Here is a 19,770-nt window from a genome sequence, read left to right on the forward strand (position 1 = left end):
TTATTCTCTCAAACTATGTCATCTGCCCTGTTTAAAACTATCAGAGCAAGTGAAAATGTTTAAATTTCACAAGTCAGACATTTTGCTTCAAAAGCAAAGATATATTAGGTAAACCATTTCGTTATTAAACCAAACTATCAGCCCCATCAGAACTGGCTGTTACCTGTAATCAAGATGCTAGACTTTAAGCTTGAAAAATTACCTGTACAAATTAAGAATGAATTCTTAATTCTAATGAAATCCAGCATTCTAGTAGCTGGAGCAAAAAATGATCACGAAAATTGCTTCTAACTCCCAAATTCTAGGATGCCTGACTTTTCTGTTAACCAACCGCCATTTATGGAGAGGGACCCAAAAAGATGAAATGATATCCAGGTACAAATGCAAAAAGCAGTGAACAGGAATTTCAGAATTGTAAAGTAATTTATTTATTTTTTGTCCTGTGTGGTATCATGATCTGAAGTTCCTAACCAAAATAATGGGTCGATTCAGCCAAAAGTCTTGTCTTTCCAAAAGAACCAAAATAGAGCAAATAAATGTGCAAGTTAATAGGATTTGAAACATCCAAGAGCCATAAGTATACAAACCAAAGAAGTCATCGAGTTGTAAAATAAATTTCTCTAAGTCCAGATTAATCACTTAAAATATACAGTAGGAAAAGTTCAAAAAGATCTAGAGAAAATAAAGCTTTATTTTAAAAACAAATCATTCAAATTTTCTGAAAAGTGCTACCTACCGGCCCATGTTGAAGCAGCACAGAATCACTCTGTTTGCCTAGCGAGCTCTACTGAACATGAGGTTCTTGATGAGCCCTCTCGCTGTGGCTTTGGGCCATGAAGAGATCCAGCAGGGTTGCAAACTTCCATGCTTCCCTGAAGACCCCATCACACCAAAGGCCTTCTGAAAAACTTCCAATTTTTTTGCCCGAAAAGGAGAAAATAAGCTCTTTTCTGATTTAAACTGGACATTCTGGAAAAGCTGAGCTGTTCCGTGGCTAAGGCTGTAAACATCCCCAAGAAGCACCAAATTCTCCAGAATCTGGGCCCATCTTCTTGGAAATGTCAGCCAGCACCAAACTCCTTTGGAATCACCACTGTCAGAGTGGAATTTGCAAAAAACTAAAAACTCATGTCAAGGATTCATTCAATTCTTTAATGAGGAAACCAACATGGTGATAAAGCTGGTCCAAAAAGAATTAGAACTAGAAGAAAAGGGCATTACAGGAATGTAGGCATTGGAGAAAGAATGCCGAGCAAGATTGTTCAGTTAATGTCCTAATGGACAATAAAACCATAACCTCTGGGCTTATCTTTTCTACTGGAAAGGAATCATTTGCATATTTTCTGGGCAAAAATCTACAAGTTAATATATTACCTGACAGAATCTGGGGCTTAATTAGTAGTGGATAGTGAATCCCCTGTAAGATGGCACTAAGACTCCACAAGGACATGCACCCTTCCATTTGCCTTGTTTCTAAGTTTTGGCTCCTTTTTCTTGACACCACTTGTGGGCTGTGCAGTGCTCTAGTTGAACGCATGTGTTCTTGCTTCCAATCGCCTGCATTGGAAGTTCAGTACTGCACTAAAGCAGCTGGGTGTTCAGTCCTCAGTGTTCACACCTGTGAAATGGAGAAAAGCATGCCACCCAGTGTAGAGGATTGTGGTGAGGAATAAATGAGGTAATCCTTGTGAAAAATTTTAGCAGAGGGCTTCCCTGGTGGCGCAGTGGTTGAGAGTCCGCCTGCCGATGCAGGGGACACGGGTTTGTGCCCCGGTCCGGGAAGATCCCACAGGCCGCGGAGCGGCTGGGCCCGTGAGCCATGGCCGCTGAGCCTGCGCGTCCGGAGCCTGTGCTCCACAACGGGAGAGGCCACAGCGGTGAGAGGCCCGCGTAATGCAAAAAAAAAAAAAAAAAAAAAAAACAAAACAAATCTTAGAAGAGTGACTGACACATAGGAAGAGTTCAGCAAATTCGTGCTATTGTTGTTGTTATTGTTATTGCTATTACCTATTTTCCACCCTGGGATGTTCCTGTCTCCTTCATCCACTCCTCAAGCTATTTGGATAGCTAACTCATGCTTACTCTTCACAACTCAGCTTTGGTGCCTTCAACTCTAGGAAGCCTTCCCTTACACCCACTTTGAGAATCACCCCACGGCCAAGTTAGACACCACATCCTCTGTGCTCCTCTCCCTACAAGCTGGTTGATCACTGGTCCCTACATTTAATGTAGTGTCTGTGTCTCATGCTGCACTGTCCACTCCCCTATTGTCAGGTCTTATTTGACTTTGAAACCCCAGTACCTAGCACTGAGGTGGGCAAACAACAGCTAATCATTAAGTATTCATCAAAATGCACTGAACAACTGTTTCCTGCACAAAACCATCTGGTGCATGAAAACATATACTCTAGCATGATATTTATTAGAGCTGAGAGGCAGTGATTTGCCTTTATTTTCCATGGCAGCCCCAGAAACAGCAAACCATCCTAAGACTGTTCAGCAGAGGGAGCAACCTGAAAGGGACCCCTGGGGCCTCCAGAATCTTCTGTTCAGTAACGGCAGACTAGCTCCGGGCTAATCCACCAGGATATCCTCCAGGGAAGATTATTTTCAAGTTAAGGAGTCAGCCTATATGGCATGGTGTGTGTAGTGCATAGGTATGTGTTTATTCAGAGAAGGAAGAACTTTTACACATAAATGTCTCCCTTCACTCAGAAGTTCTGTGGGATTTTCAGGATGAGCTTCTCAATGGAAAGCTGGAGATTATACTGGACTAGGTGTAATTTAATTATTTTATATATGCTAGTCTTGCATTCTGTTCAGAGTATTGATTTCCTGAGGGCAGCAACCATTTCCTATTTAAGATGTGTCCCATTCAATGAGTACTGTGTATCCCATGAATTCACAGAACCTTGGGTTCAGTGGGATGAAAACAAGAGAAACAAAATCCAGGAACACTGTTATTAAGCAACATATAATCATATTTGGGTGTCAAGAAGCTCGTGCAGTGCTCGGTGCATAGTAGATACTCGGCAAACATGCCTGGACTGGACTTAACTAATTTTTCTCTCTCCAGAGCTGAGATTTTAGGAAAGACAGAAGGTTTAATGACAGGTTGGAAAGTGCCGTGTCTGTGAGAAGTTTAACTCAATTTATCTTCTCTGCATGCTTTGTACAGATTATACTCCCAACCACCTCTTGCCACAGTCAGACACTCTTAAAAATCGAGTAATGATAATAATACATTTACCTTCTTCCCAGTGATAGTATCATTCACACCTCCATTGAAACCCAGTGGGAGGTTTGGCTGTGAGGCATCACACTCAGGGGGAGTCAGGTACGATTATTGTAATGAGACTCCACGCTCAGAAATGCAGGAAAGAAAACCTCCCAAACATGAAGCAATTTCTGTTAAGATACTCATTTTATATCAAATATTCAAACTCCTCTTTATAAATAGGAGAGAACGAAAGGACACTCTTCCAGGGAAGATTTTATGTGGACGAGAACAAAAGGGCACAATATTTTATGATCAGTTTTGAGATGAAAGTGGCACGCCTGCCTTATTCATTGGCTTTTTCCATTTCCAGAAGTCTAATTAGATTGTTGGTTTAATGGTGGTGAGATAATGTAGTGGCAACTGAAAGCAACTGTGTTAATGAGAAGAGGGGACAGTGCTTTGGGTTTCCTGTAATTAATGGAGAGTTTTTGAAAAACTTCTTGGTTCCAGTGAAGTTGGCATACTGAGCCCAGCTGTGGAGAGGGGGGACAAGGTCTTTCCTGCTTATTGCTGTGGAAATGGCCTCAGGCAACGTGGAAGAACTGTGTAATGACCGTCATTAAGAATGATCTTTAGTGGTCCAGGCAGACTGTAAGTCAGTCTAAGAGACTGGAGAAAGAATTTAGAGAGAATAGACAGGTGTGACAAAGAGAAAGAGACAGACAGAAAGACACAGAGAGAGGTATAACTCACCCGCAGCCCTCTCCACTCTACGTTTGAGGGTCACTGGAATAATCCCAGAGCACCTCCCAGCGGGCCTCCTTCTCCTGCTGCTTAAACGAGAATTGACTAGACAAGACTGGATTAGAATAGACTAGAACGGATCTCTGCAAACCCCTTCATGTTGCAGCTGAGGAAATTGAGCTCAGAGAAGTGAACTGAATTACAAATATTACCTGCTAGGAATTAGGAAACCTGGACTCTTTCTGGCTACCACACAGACGTAAAGTGAAAACTGCATTTGAAATTCAAGGACCAGTATTACTGCATAGCCTGCAGTACTTAATTCATTTCCTTAGGTGAGTCACAGTCTAAATGAGACTTCTGAGTCTCAGTTTCCTTACCAGTGAAATGAGAAAAATAATTTCTGCTTTTTAGGCAGTAGTGAGAAGGAAATGAAACAGCACCAATCCCATGTTCAAAACAATAGATGACTATTTTATGCCCCCTCTCATGTTAAAAATGAAGTCATGTCATTCCAGGATTTAATCATGTTAAGTCATAATTTAGTCATGTTATGACTCAGATCACAATACCCATTAACTATCTTTAGAAGTTTTATCCTCACTACCTCCTCCAAATACCCTTATCTCAGGGCACAGTCAAACCCCACCCCCTTACCTGTTAGGGCTTCATATTGAGCTCATCTTACTGGAACTTCTATAAGGCTTTGTTACAAATTGTCAGATATTTTTTAAGTACCTGCCACAATGATACATACAAGTAAAGATTAGTGCTTGCCCTAGGAGAACTTTCACACTATTTGGGAAGGCCTGACTCTAAGACGTGAGATGGCCAAGTAATATTTTTAACTTAATAGATTGAATAATAATCTCAGATACTAACAGAGCTATCAGTTAGCAACCAAGAAATCATTAGTTTCCAACTGAAGGGCACTAAGGGAGTTCAGAGGACACTGAGATGACCTGTGCATGGGTATGTGTTTATTCAAAGAAGGAGGAACTTGTACACATAAATGTGTCCCTTCACTCAGAAGTTCTATGGGATTTTCAGAATGAGCTTCTCAATGGAAAGCTGGAGATTATACTGGCCTAGGTGTAATTTAATTACACTAGGACACTGAGATGATCTGGGAAGAGAAGAGTTGAGATGGCCTTCTAAGGATGGAACAAATTAAAAGCACAGATATCTCTAAGACAGGAGTGTATGTGGAAATAATGGCAGATGAGGCTGGAAGAGAGGTTTAGGGTCAGAACCTAGAGTCCCTGAAATTCTAGAATGAGTCATGGTGACCCTTCTGAAGGACAGTGATATCAAAATAAAGCCATGGGCCAATAGCTGTCTGCAGTTGTATTTTGATTGGCCTACACAGGTTTATACATTTTTTTAAATTAATCTGCAGATTGTAAACATCAGGAGATTTACATAATAATCAAGAGTTCTGGCTTTTTGAAACTCATATTATCTGATAACTTTGGGCTTAGATTCCTACCTGGCAACAATGATTGATACAGAATAACATTTGCCCCATTAGATGGGCCATATTCTCTTTAGTTTTCCATGTCCTCCCCTATTCCCCCCACCTTTCTTCCTAATCCTGGCCAACCTCACTCATTATATTGGCTGTCTGGCTCCCTATAGGGAACCCTTAAAGGCATTTGAGCTGGAGAAAGCAGCAGGATCAAAACAATATGCAAGAAGGCCTAGTCTAGCAGAAGTAGGGCAGGTGATCTGTAGTAATACCTTGTGTTATTCAACTATGAAATTTGGCGGTTAGAAAAGGCCTTTGAAATTGTAAAACTGAGAGAAATTTGGTGTTCTGATGCAGTCATTAGTAGAAAATTAACAGGAAACCCAGGTTTTCTCATTTCTTGTCCAGCTCCTTGTCTTTTTTTGCCTTCTTAAGGAAATATGATATAAAACTCACTTTGAAATAGGGCAACCCTTGCTTGAATCTTTGAGTCCATGACTTCCAAGATGTGTCCTTTGGGGCAATTATATAATTTTGGGGGGCAATTCTTTGGGGCAATTATATAATTATATTATATAACCTCTGAGGTCTCAGTTTTCATCTCTGTACAACAGAGATAGTAATGTCTTCACATGGTTGTGATCACAGTTAAATGAGGAAATATGTGAAGTACTGCAGACTGCACCATAGATTCTCCAAAAATATTAGATTCTCCCCCTTTCCCATAGTTTCATATGAGAGCAGAGATGATGCTGTCCACTTACCTTGTATGGTCTATGGTAGGACACAAAGAGTACATGCTACAAAAACAGTCATTGAGTAAATGAATGACCCAAGAATACGTACACCCCACCCCACCCCCAGCAAAGAATAAAAATTCTTTTTCTCCCACTCCCCCACCCAAGCTCCTAAAATGTGACATCTGTTATTTTAATGTCCTTTGTAAGTAACTCTATTAGTTTGCTTTATGAGGTCTACTTTCGAAAGAGACAAAAGGAGAGAACTTAGCTGCTTACCATCTCTCTCAAAGTTTCTCACCTGTTGAAGAATCCTCTTCCCTAGGAATTGTTCTGTTTCCTTGAAACCTCTTTAAACTAAGAGAGACCAGATAGCCTTCATACAACAATAAGGAAACGTGAGTCTGTGTACCAATGGACAATTTCTAAGGACAGAGAGAAAGTACTGATGGAGGGAATTTCAACTGTTCAGTGATTCCAGCAATGTCTGTGAACACCCTGTGTGGCCTGGACCCAGGACTTGCCCCATAAAGATGACAGAGCTCAGAACAAAAGAGAGTAAGCCTGATATTACCTTTAAATTCAGCAGGGGATCAGACCAGCTTCAAGCAGTGTTCCTGGGTTGCTGGGAATAGTTTCAGTGCTCAGAAACACTCCTCCAAGGGATTTTCTTGCCCTCCAATACCTGAAAATATTTTGAGAGAACTTTCATTATTTTGAAATTCAGGTTTTTGTCAGTGCCTTTTAGGTCCAATCCTGGTCTTTGTCTCGTACAAGTTGCCAGAGTTAAGTGATTTGGGCTTTACATATGGAAAGTTCATTTTGTTGTGTAATTAATGGGAAGCAGACTTTGGGAAGCTGATGATCCAGGCCCTTATTTATATGAGAGCATATGTCTGTGTTTTGTTTATGACTCACTCTCTTACTCCACTCATTGTAACTTGGGTTTGTTTACACTAACTTTTCCTAGAATCCGAGCCACATGGTATATGAGCCAATAATTTATGGTTTCTAAAAGGGAAAGATGATGAATGAGCTTTTTCCTGTTAAACTGTCAAATCTTAAATTGAGAAGTATTTGCTGCATTAAGTCTGTCCAAGCTTATATTTGAAAAAAAAAAAAAAGGTAAAGCAATAGCAACAAAAACAAAAACCCCAACCTACTGGTATAGTGCTCACAACTTGAATGTATATATAATTTGCCAAGAGAGCACGTGACCACTCCCCCGCAATAAACCATTATAATTCTGATCCAAATGTTCAGCAATGAAAAGACCATTCATCCCCCCACCCCCCACCCCTCCTCTCTCTCTGGCTCTGTCTCTCTCATTTCTGGTGTTACATAATTAATATATAATATGTACATGTCTCCCTTTTCCAGGGGACCCATTGTTTTAATCAATCGGTGGACTTAAATGTTCAAGCTGGTTTTCTTAATGGTGCTAAATAAGTTCCAAACTTGTTTTTGTCATTGAAGCTTCACTTCTCCTATGGGGTGGTTTGGATTTCAGTCTATATTTCACAGTACTTCAGTGCTTTTTGTCATAGCTTAGATACTCCAAACAGTTAGTGGTGCTCTGAGGAGAGTAGAGAATCGCTAAAATATGTGAAGATCTAGCTTAATTTACAGTGATTTGGATCCCCTTCAATAAATCCTTTTCTATTTTACACACAGATTTTACAAAATAGATGGTAAGTGTTGGCTTAGGGTGAGTCATATGGATTGATTCCATTTCAAGTAAGTCAGCTGAGCTTGTGCTGGTCCCCAGTAGGAGGAAGTTGGAACTGAGTGCCTAGCACAACGCCTGGCACAAAGTGGGCTCAATCCATATTTGTTCTAAGAATACATAAAAATGGCTAAGATATGCTCCTTGTGCCTTAAGAAAACACAACTTAAGAGAAGAGATAAATGCAGATTAATCCCATGATCTTAAAACAGGACAGACTATGTGAAGTGCTATCAGAGAGATATAAGCAATGTACAGGGGACCAGAAAGATTAACGTTGAAATGAGAGTACTTCATGGCTTTTAGGAAGAGGACTTTATTTCACTGAATTCCAGCTGAAATTGGAAAGCACTGGAACCACACCTAGCATTGTTTTGTCTTTTTCTCTTTTTTTCCCACTAGGGTAGGAGAATTGCCTCTGGATAAAAGAAAAATGTAAGACTTTTCTTTCCCCACTGCAATGTCAGATGCAATATCCTTTCTGGCAGAAATAATAGAGTTGGGCATACACCTGTAGGCTATGCAAAATTATTGTTTCTGTGGTACATCCATTGTCTACTCACCAGACACAAAAATATATGAAAGTCTAAAGCAATGGGTATAAATTGCTTGCTGGTGTTATGAAGAATTCAGGGATATTTTATTGTATAAATTGAAATTTTTTCTTGAAAAACTTCAATAAAGAGAAAAATAGTAGAAGGCGCTTGAGTCACATGAATCATGCCCAGAGGGATTAAAGGGAAGGTTGACATGACGGTATTCAGACTCTCTGGAAACCTCACAAACATGGACCCTCTCTGAGAAAACAAAAATAAGATTCCAGACTTTCACAATGGACTAAAACCAATAAAATTAAATTTTGTAAATTTAAATAGAAGGCTTGCTTTTAAGCTCAAAAACCAATTCCACATAGCAATGGCCAAGTTTGGTGGCCAAACTTATGAAAGTGTTTAAGAGAGTTAATTGAGCTTCCATTTAATATGAACCAACCGTGTGATATTGCTGCAAAAAAAAAAAAATGCAGGTTGTTTTGTTGGTTGTCTGTTTTTAATGTAGCTCACATTAATAGAACATTAATAGAAGTGTAGTGCCTTATGCATTCATCACTTCATACTTGGAAAATCAGTTCAATTCTGGGCACCAAAATTTAAGGTGGGATTTGTCAGATGATTAAATCTCCAGAGGAAGGTAATCAAAATGGAATATAGCCTAGAAGTAATCTCATATGAGACACAGATGAAGGAATTGAGGATATTTTACCTAGAACAGAGAAGACTTGGAGGTGTATAACTATTTTTACAGAATCATATTTATTCTGAAGTAAGGGTCCTGCCAAGAAATTAAGAGATTTGTCTGAAGGCAGAGAACTGAGGGGTGAAAAGTCACGATGAGAACTTCATTCTCCTAACGTCCTGGTCAATATGTTTTCTAACAAAACAAATTGTAAACAGATTGTAAACAAAAGTCTGAGTTTTAAGTAAACAAATGCAATTATTAAGTCCAGTTAGAAAACAGACCATGAATACCAACCATTTGATGTAATTCTTGAAGTTCTAGCACGGTCAATAAGGATTTATTTCATCTGAGCCTAAATATTAAAAATGTGAAAATTTTCATGAGAGCATGTTTGTTACATTATTCTTTGTTCTTCTAATTTTTTTTTCCAAATTTAAAAGAAAGGAAATCTCTCACAATCAAGTATGAACATGCATCTACAATAGTTGGAGTATTATATAAGGGATGGTATTTATGGTTAAGGATACTGCTATGCCACATTTGAGAGGAAAGAAAGAAGAAATATAAAGAGCCCTTTGAGAGCGTGCAACCACCCCCGCCGTGTGACCACCTGGCATGCTGTGAGACTCAACAGATGTAGCGTCAAACTTTTTGGCATTAACTGCATTTCTATCCAGCCTCTCACGTTGTCTAGTCAGTCTGCTGGGGCTTGAGCTACATGCAACGTACAAAAGCCAGAGTTGATTGAAACAGAGAGGGGTTAAATGTCCCTAGTATTCCTCAGTTTATGAGTGCCACCACTCACAATTCACTCCTCGCCAACCCAATCTGACTCTAATAAGTATCACCCCCAGAAAAACTCCCAGAGTTAAAATTCTTCTGTGGATTCATCCTGGGCAATTCCTACTAATAATATGCACAGTGCACCTTAGAGGCTGATACAGTTGCCCCTGTTTCTAGTTCTCTGATCTCTGAACTCTCACCCTTCACCCAGCTTTCTCAGGCCAAAGCCCTGGTTCCCTTCCTTAGAGGTTCTCTGAACAATCTGGCAGTGTTCTTATTCATCTTAGTCTCTGCAAATCTTAGTCTCTGGAGACAAGTTACCACTGCCTTTATCTGTCCAAAGCCATAGCTGGTTTGTCCAAATTCCAGGCTCACGAAATGACTGGCATTATTACCCTGTGGTCAGAAAACTCAAGGATTCTGAAAACCTAGGGACCAGGACCACACAACTGCCTTACCGAATAAAGGAGGTCAGCATCAAATCCCATTCCAGAGTCCCATGGATGGGACACTCTTGACTGCCTTGGAATTACATGCAATTCAATTAAAGGTGCTCTAGGGAAGAGGAAGATTAATGATATTAGGCTTTGGCTTCTAGGATTTACAATCTGAAATGATCTAGCAGGAAATATTAATCAAGCACCTACTATGAGAAAGGAGCTGTGCTCTTTGTTATGAGGGGTACAAAGAACACATGCTGTCTTCAGGAAGCTTTAATGGCTTCTTAGGCCTTGCCCTCATAGAAAGTTAAATTCCTCTAGGATTAAATACTGCATGAATGAAGTCTTCGAGAGTCTAGAAAAACAAAGGAAAACTTTTAAGCAGTTCAAATTTTTGATCATGAATGATATTGGTAACATAATTTTGAAGTTACCCCATGTAAATACATATTTAGAATATGTGTACTCATCTTTTAAAATGTAAACTTTAAAAGGTGAGATAAATCTGAAATAAATAATATTCTTAAAATAAATTTAAATTTCATTTAACTGTATTATTAATGAAACAAATTTTTACTAATATTAATATTTTGAATAAGGTTCAGAGAGGACCAAGTGATTGAGTTTGAATACTTCTTTTTGAAAATCTTGGGGTTTTTCTAACACTTGTGATTAAGCAATTTGAAGGTCTCATTTCAAATTCAGTTTGTTTCAATACTTGTTAGTAGATGTTGTAGGTTAAAAGGATATTTCACATAAACGTAGATCCAAAAGGAGAAAGCGTATCATTTTGCTTAAATCATAATACTATTTTTTTCAATCCCATCCATCAATTAAGTAAAGGGTTTTTTTGCTGAAATTCAACTAACCAACTTCCTTTATTAACAGTCAGATGGTCTTGCATTTCAAAAGACATTGAATTTTTTTAATGAGTTCAAATCTCTGAAACCCTTCATTTGGAAGTTAACTCTGTTTACAAGATTTTTTAATTTGCATATTTAAGGATGTTATAGGTTATAATATCATTTTCAGCAACAAAATTGTCAAAAATGGAAACATTTCCAATCAATTTTAAAAAATGCTGTCTCCATAGTATGAGTTTGCTTCTAAAAGCAGTTACTTTTTGCCCATTTTGCCCTAAAGGGACATTAAGGGGTTTTTTTGTTTTTTGACAACTGCTAGGTAACATTACAGACAGCCCTTTGACAGCACTGAGAAGGTGAAAACATTTAGAACACTTCTCTCAAAGTAGAAGAAAATTGCCAAATTTGTCTTTGAAAATAGCAACTCTTTTATACAGTTTGCTGCAAGGTAACCAATAAAACTCTCTGTGGTATATAACATATTTCATGGATATTCCTGACCTCATTACAAAGTATTTTTATTTTTTGTTAAAGTTTTTTTTATTGTTTAAAGATCTTAATTTTCTAAACCATGTTCAGGACCTGACAACACCTGAAGGGAATAAACTGATGGGATGCCATCAGCCTCTTGAATGCATGTGGTCTCTTCTTTTCCCAGGAACCTCATGCCCAACCGTGACAGGTGACACATCATGCAGCCCAAATAAGGGCATCACCCACCATCGCTCCATATAGTAAGCATTAGAATGCTTAACTTAGTTCTTATTTTTCAGATAAGATATAAATAATATAAATTAAAATAATGTATATAATTATATATTATATAAAAATGTATATATAATAAAGTTAAATACATAAATTTTATATTTTTACATATATGTACATATATTTACATAAAATATGTATATTATAAAATATATTTTTATATATTTTATATACTTACACAAAAATATTATTACATAAAATAATTTATATAATAATATGTCTTTATTGCAGCCCAGTTTCCTCCTTGGGAACATGCACCCCACTTGAGAGGCTGCCAATTTAGAACAGGATCAGATCTGGAGAGGCAGAGAGGAGCTCCCACACATAAACATGCAGGTGCACACCCACCGCTTCACCTCTCCATCAGTCGAACCGCTCCTCACCTCCTACCTTCACTTTTCCCATGGAGAAACGTGAAATAGCAAAACAAAGACCAGGGTCTCCTAATCCATTGCAGCTGAGATGGAATGTTCTTTCACAGTAAACCCCTAAGAGGAAGCTGTCATTTAATAGTCAAGCAGTGGGCTTCCCTGGTGGCGCAGTGGTTGAGAGTCCGCCTGCCGATGCAGGGGACACGGGTTCGTGCCCCGGTCCGGGAAGATCCCACATGCCGCGGAGCGGCTGGGCCCGTGAGCCATGGCCGCTGAGCCTGCGCGTCCAGAGCCTGTGCTCCGCAACGGGAGAGGCCACAACAGTGAGAGGCCCGCGTACCGCAAAAAAAAAAAAAAAAAAAAAAAAAGTCAAGCAGTTACTGTGCATTAAACAAGCTAGTCACATTTTCAGAGAAACCCCAAACTGTACTAAGGTGACTTTAAGAACAGAATGGAAGTACCATTCTATCGTGACAAATGCCCCACATCTGCTAACACTTAATTCTAAATTATGGCTTTCAAATTGGAAAGCAGTGGTATATAGCATGTGTGCTGATGACTGGCAGTGACTCTTCTGATGTGCTCTGACCACCAGAAGCCTCACCAGCCAAGGCAACTTGCCATCTTTTTCAAACGAGCTTTTAAGACCAGGACACAAAGGTTAATTTAAATTCTAAGGAAGAAGGAAAAAAGATTGCTTGCCAAGGCAAGTTGCTTCATATATCCCATTAGAAAATAAAAAGCAGCATTTGGAAAACGAGATCATTATTGAGTTAAGTACAAAAGTATCCAAAAAAATGCACATTTTCATGGGAGAACATTAAACAATTGAATTCTCTTGAACTTGTGTTTGCTGCCCATGTACTACATACCAAATCTTGTACTGCTGTGTGAATAACTGGGAGTACAGAGGGAAGACATGGCCTTTGCCTTTGAAGAATCTTCTAAGTATCAGCATACAAAGCAATTCACACTGCAGTTCTGTGCCTTGACTGAGGCTGATGGTTCTCCAGCCCTGTCCGTCTGGAGGGCAACTCCACTCCGGGCAGTTCTGCAGTCCCCAATATTTCTCTACCTTCCCAATTCAAACAGCAAGAAAAATTCTAATTAGTCTAGAGATAAATTTGCCTCCCTCTCTGACCCATCCAAAACTTTATAAAACTAGAATGTGTCTTACACATGAGCAAAGTCTCCAAATCATTAGCAACTATTTCTTAGGAACTTCTATACAGCTAAGCCTCATTAGCCCTTACCTTGCTCACAGTGCTTACACGACATCTGTATAAAAGTGTGCAAAAGCAGTGATAAGTCCAGTGTTTGATTATCATAAAAGAAGTAGCAAAATCAACAAACACTGATGAGCCAATCATCTGATAATGGGAGCAAAGAGAAAATCTAGATCTGGATCAAAACCAACTCAATCATTTGCATGGCAATTTTAGGTACAGAAAAAGTCTACAAGATGATTTGCATTGCAGAGTTACGAAGAAATGAATTCATATTTTGCCTTGGCCACTCATAATTATTCTTTAAGGCTAACAAAGAACAGGCAAGATATAGGACAATTATAGGAAGGAGAGCAAATATGGAATCAATCTTGGTGCAAGAGCCCAGAAATTACTGTCTAATAATGAAACAATTTGAAGAGAGAAAAATCTGTTAACATTTAGAGGAACAGTGAAATCATAAGCAGTAAGGAGAAAGATTTGTGAATATCAAACCCTGCCAAGTCCAAAGCCCTCCTCTCCACCACACTAGGATTTCAAAATTATTAGATGAAATAAATGTCGTAGAAAGCCACCTCACTTTTGGTAAGGCAATAGATAATGAGTATAGGTAAGAATTATAGCAATCTTTAAATACAGAAGCATCTAGTCTAACTGTTCAGTGTAATAGATGAAGAGAGACCCAGAGGGGCTAAGAGGTTCATTCTAGTTCAGCTTGGTTTCCAGCTGTCCCTGCCCAGAGCCCTTCCTACTGACCTGCACTCTGGTGCTGTTCACACACGAAGTAATGAGCCTACACTGAAAATTTGGATAATACATACAGGACAAAATAAAATTCAGATGTTCAGTAGATGTGAAACCCCTCAAAAAGTGTAATGTGAAAAAGAAAGAGGGATATTAAGTCTTAACACTTGAGGCCCTCAGTGGAGATAGGACTATGACATATGTTTATGCAGTTGGTCACAACATAAAACGCACAGTGCTCATTCATTCTTTCCTCCCATTCAGCCAGGAGGGTAGCTACCAGCAGGAGTTTTCTAGGGAGATTATGCATGCCCTTTACTGAGGACATTTATTCTTCTAAAATTATTTAGGTGAAATAAAGCCCAAGAATATGAAAACCAGAGCACCCCCCACCCCCCGCCAGTCCTAACATCCTGAGAAAAATGTTTTACTGACACTAATCATTTATATTTTTTTAACCATGTATTATGGAACTAGCAAGTATATACCAAAGTAGCAGAATAGCATGATAAACCTCTGTGTGCTCATCATTCAGTTTCAACATAATCAACTCATTTCAATCTTGTTTTAGGAATACTTCTACTCCCCTCCTCCCTCCCTTATTATTTTGAAGCCAGTCCCAGATGATATATGATTTCATCTATTAATAATTTTGTATGTATTTCTAAAAGACAGGTACTTTGAAAAATGATCACAATGCAATTATCACACCTAAGAAAGTTAGCAATAATTATATAATATCAAGAAACACCCAGACATTATTCAAATTTCCATGAATTTATAAAATATCTCTTTTGACAGATTGTTTAAATTGGTATCCAAGTATGATCTTTTTATCTCCTCTCTCTTTTAATTTACAGTTCCACCCTCCCCCCCAACCTCGCAACTTATTTGTTGAAGGCACCAGGTTGTTTGCCCTGAGCTTCCCACAGACTGTGCTTTACTGAATGGATCTTGGTGTGTCCTCTGTATTCCGCGGTACTTAGGTCTAGAGCTGAGCTGCCCAGTATGGTAGCCACTAACCACATGTAGCTATTTAACTTTAAATTAAACTAAATGTAGAGTCAATTTCTCAATCACTTGCCATATGTCAGGTGCCCAGTAGCCACATGTGGCTAGTGGCTACTGTATGGGACAGCATAGATATAGACCAGTTCCCCCACTGCAGAATTTCTATAGGACAGCGCTACTCTAGAGACTTGATAAAGTCCCATAAGGTAGCTTTGGAGGGAAGAAGTGTTGAAATCTCATCCACCCAGTCTTTGACTCACAGTTAATCTGCACTGGGGTCACTTTAAACCTTCACGTCTGGAATGAAATAAAAATTCAAGGGATCTGTGTATTTCTAAATTTACATAAATAATATGCTTACAAATACTTTTGTTATTTGCTTTATTCAAGTTTTTTTTTTAGATTTGACCATGTTGATATATTTATATGTATTTTATTCCTTTTAACAGACGTGTATACAATATTCCATTGTTTGAATGTATCGCAGTGCTTCATTATCTTTTTAATTAATATTTATATTGTTTTAAGTCTTCTGTAACATACACTGAGCTTCAAGGGATGTCCTTGGCCTCCTGTTACATATGAGCAAAACAGGTGACCTGGCCTTGGGATCTCTGGGGCACTGGGCACACCCATCTTCAACTCTAGTAGTTATTGCCCAATCGCTTTCCAAAATGATTGTGTCAATTTGCTCTCCTGCCAACACTCTGCAAGTGTTCCTACTTCCTTACAGAATTATACATATTAGGTAGTTTCAGACTTTTAATTTTTACCAATATGGGTTCACATATATGCAGTAAAAGTACAAATTCAAGCAGGGAAAGGAAAGGAAATGGAATTGATCATGGAGCACTGACTTAGCTGACTCTAAAATGTTTTCTTAAACAAAAAAATAAAGCATGTATGGCAAAAAGTTAATGTTTATTAAATGTGAATGGTGGGTACAAAAGAGTCGGTTATGATATTTTTATTATTGTTTGGTAGGTTTACAGTAATCAGAATAAATTTTTATTTCATAATCACTTTTCAATGCAAGGGCCTAATAAAAAATTATGCAGCATCTAACAAATTATTGAATATGGAATTATCTACTAGGTTCCTTTTTGTTTGTTTGACATTTCATGCTAAAAAATAAAAGTACTGAGAAGAAATATCCATTGGTTGTATTTGCCCCAAATGATCTCCAGCTCAGCTCATGGAGTTTTCCAGTCAAGCTTTACTCAGTCAAGAATTGCCAACTAATTGCCCAAAATGATTTACTTTGTACCTGCATGCTGTATTATGTGTCACATAGCATTTTCTTCTCTTTGGATGATATAAACTAAAAAGAAGGTAAACTGCAAGTGGAACTTTTATTTGGAATAATGCCAAATGTTTTGTGGGTTATTTCTGACTAGTTTTCATTTCTTCATGAACTCTGTGGACAAGGTAAATGGCTTAGCTCTGACATGGAGACCTGCTCTTAGTGTCACTATATTTGCAATGGTCGATTTAAAAATCCAAAGTAAAACTCCTTTAGAGAAGAATATCATTATAAGGCAGCAACAATCAGTGTGATTCATCAGTGGAGAAACAGTTTTTAAATCCCTTCCATGTACAAGGCACCATGCTATGCCCTGTGAGGGACATAAAGACCAACAAAAGTCGGTCTCTGCATCTGAAAACTTAAAATCAAGCAAGCTTTTCCTTTTACAACACTAAGTACAAAAATTTTATTTTTGTAGCCAGAAGCTCACTCTGGCTTTGTTCTATTTTGATCTTTATAACTTATTTTAAAGATTGCTCAGTAGTTATTCATTGCACAGTAAGTCTCACAATGACCTTTGGCCAAAAGCAGTACCATTTTGGCCTGTCCTGTGGAACTCAGAGCTTCCCACTCCATGAAACTTGTGACATAAATAACTTCAAATAAAACCTTCTGGGAGATCTGTGTCGGGCACAACATGAGAGAGAAATGGGGAAGAGCAGGGAAAGAACCAAGCAGGAGTGCCCAAGAGTAAGTGACAGCAGTGTCTTTGTTTTCAGCATTTTTTCCTCATCTCCCTTAAGATATTTATTCTTCTGGTCCACTAGTAGTTGAAAAAATATGGGGTGACACAACAAACCACGATGCTAAAATGAAACACATTTGTTTTTAGGCCTGCAACGTTTCGTAGGGTTGACGACAACTACATGGGCTTCTTTGGGGATGAGCATTTAGTGTAAATCACAGCAGCAAACACTAAGGACACACTTCTTAAGCTTATAAGTAGCCAGAGGGAGGAGCCAGTGTGACGATGGGTTATCAGGACGTGTGTGAGTGCCTGTGTTTATGTGTGTATACACATGTATGTACACGTTTGCCTCTAGTGAACAATACAAGGAGAAAGAACGATCTGAAGGAGGAAAGGTCTGCTGCGTCTTGAAGCCATTCACACTTTATGGTGTCTGAACTTCAAAATGAAGCAGTTCTGAAGGCTATTTAGTGGCGGCAGTACAGGACTTCCTGCGACTAGAAGTTTGGCTCATAAAATAGAGACGCATCTGGCCACCAGGACATGAAAAGAGCTCCTTGCAAACAACAGCCCGGTAGCACGGGTGTAAATGATTCAGAAACACCTGGCTGGTATTTCCCTTAGGGTTTCCAGAAGATGAACTAGTTAAGAAAGACTTGGTCAATTGGACATCATCAGGCAAGCTGAGAAGTCCAGACCACTGGGGAAAACATTAGAGATGGGATCATCCCAAATAGAGTGTTCCTGAAAAGTATCCTCCCTCTGTCATTGGAGGAGGGTTAGAAATGTAATAGGTTCGGTTAGATATTCTAGTTCAGGTCAAGGCACCTCTTTTTCGAGGCTGACGGTACAAATGAATGATCCAGATTGCTTGATCCAGAGGGCTGCTTGTCATTTTTTCCATTCAGCATCTTTTACAAAAAGATGAAGTATAGCCTAATGCTAAATTGAATTAGATCAAATGTCAAAGGGCTGAATAAAAAATAAAAGCTATGATAGGAGAAAGTAATGGGAGAATTTATATTGTGATTCTGACATTGATTTCCATGGTAGATCTTCCTACATTGTGTGAGCCTCAGTTTCCAAACTTAAAAATGGGAACAAGTGTATTTCATGGGATTGTTGTAGAGACTGAAATAATGAAATGCTTTGTACACATAATATTCAACCCATGTTTATTTTTATTACTTTTAATTTTAATAAAGGAAAAAGAAATACTGGGTACTGCGTCATAGTTATAGCATTAATTTTCCATAATCTTCATAGCCAAATATAATGCCAGCTGTCACTGAAAAGACTAGGTTTAAGGCAGTCTGGCATCCTGTAATCAGTTTCTTCTCTCTTCCCTTCCCGCAGCCAGCTCCTCGCTGAAGAAGCGATTCAAGCGGCGGGAGATCGAAGCCATCCAGTGCGAGGTGCGGAAGATGTGCAACTACACCAAGATTCTGTCCACCAAGAAGAACCTGGACCATGTGAACAAGATCCTGAAGGCCAAGCGGCTGCAGAGACAATCAAAGACAGGCAACAACTTCGTCAAGAAGAGGAGAGGGCGTCCCCGGAAGCAGCCCACGCAGTTCGATGAGGACTCCAGAGACCAAATGCCGGTGCTGGAAAAATGCATCGACCTTCCCAGCAAAAGGGGTCAGAAGCCGAGCCTGAGCCCGCTTGTCTTGGAGCCGGCCGCCAGCCAAGACACCATCATGGCCACCATCGAGGCGGTCATCCACATGGCCCGGGAGGCTCCTCCCCTGCCCCCGCCACCGCCCCCGCCCCTCCCGCCGCCGCCGCCGCCGCCGCCGCCACCCCCGCCGCCCCCTCTGCCCAAGACCCCCAGAGGAGGCGGGAAGAGGAAACACAAACCTCAGCCTGCGGCCCAGCCCACGCAGCAGCCGCCCCCGCAGCAGCCCCTTCCCCAGGAAGAGGAGGTGAAGGCTAAAAGGCAGAGGAAGTCGCGAGGGAGTGAGAGCGATGTCCTTCCCTAGGGTGGGCCTGGGCGTCAGAACCTGGGGCTGGGGAGACTGACGCATTGGAAGTGCAGTGAGCCGGGGCTGGGTCCGAATGCCCTTCTCTCCCGAAGCTGGGCAGGCAGACTCGGGCCAGATGACGGGGTTGAGCCTTCAGGAGCTCTTGGGAAAGCAAAGCAGGGGAACGTCTTCAAAAGAAGTGTGTCTGTGCTTTACAGCAGTTCCCAGCCAAGGGGCACTTCAGTATGGCTAGATCCTTGACAGGCAGCACAAGACCCATCAAGGAGGAGAAAGACGGTGGTGCTCTCCGACAGCCGCCAGACCTCCCGCATCCAAGGTGCGCCCTTGATTCCGTTGCATTTGCTGGCCAGGAAAATTGAAAGGGGAACACCCTCAATTAGGAAACATTCCAAGGGTAGAAAAGCCGCAAATTTCTCAGCTGGCTTTGTTGTAAGCCACTTCCATTTAATTGGTTTTT

At 39.8% G+C, this 19,770-nt stretch overlaps 1 protein-coding gene across 1 annotated transcript in view; it reads left to right on the forward strand.

Annotated features, from left to right (window-relative positions):
• The window catches only part of SETBP1 (SET binding protein 1), a 370,803-nt gene extending 351,493 nt beyond the window's left edge, over window positions 1-19,310 (forward strand). Inside the window, exon 6 of the mRNA XM_060029535.2 lies at window positions 18,685-19,310. Within this exon, the coding sequence (XP_059885518.1) occupies window positions 18,685-19,310 (626 nt within the window). The remainder of the gene's footprint in view (window positions 1-18,684) is intronic.
• Window positions 19,311-19,770: the final 460 nt, after the last annotated feature.

The sequence above is a fragment of the Delphinus delphis genome, chromosome 13, assembly GCF_949987515.2.
Source record: "Delphinus delphis chromosome 13, mDelDel1.2, whole genome shotgun sequence".
Taxonomy (NCBI): domain Eukaryota; kingdom Metazoa; phylum Chordata; class Mammalia; order Artiodactyla; family Delphinidae; genus Delphinus; species Delphinus delphis.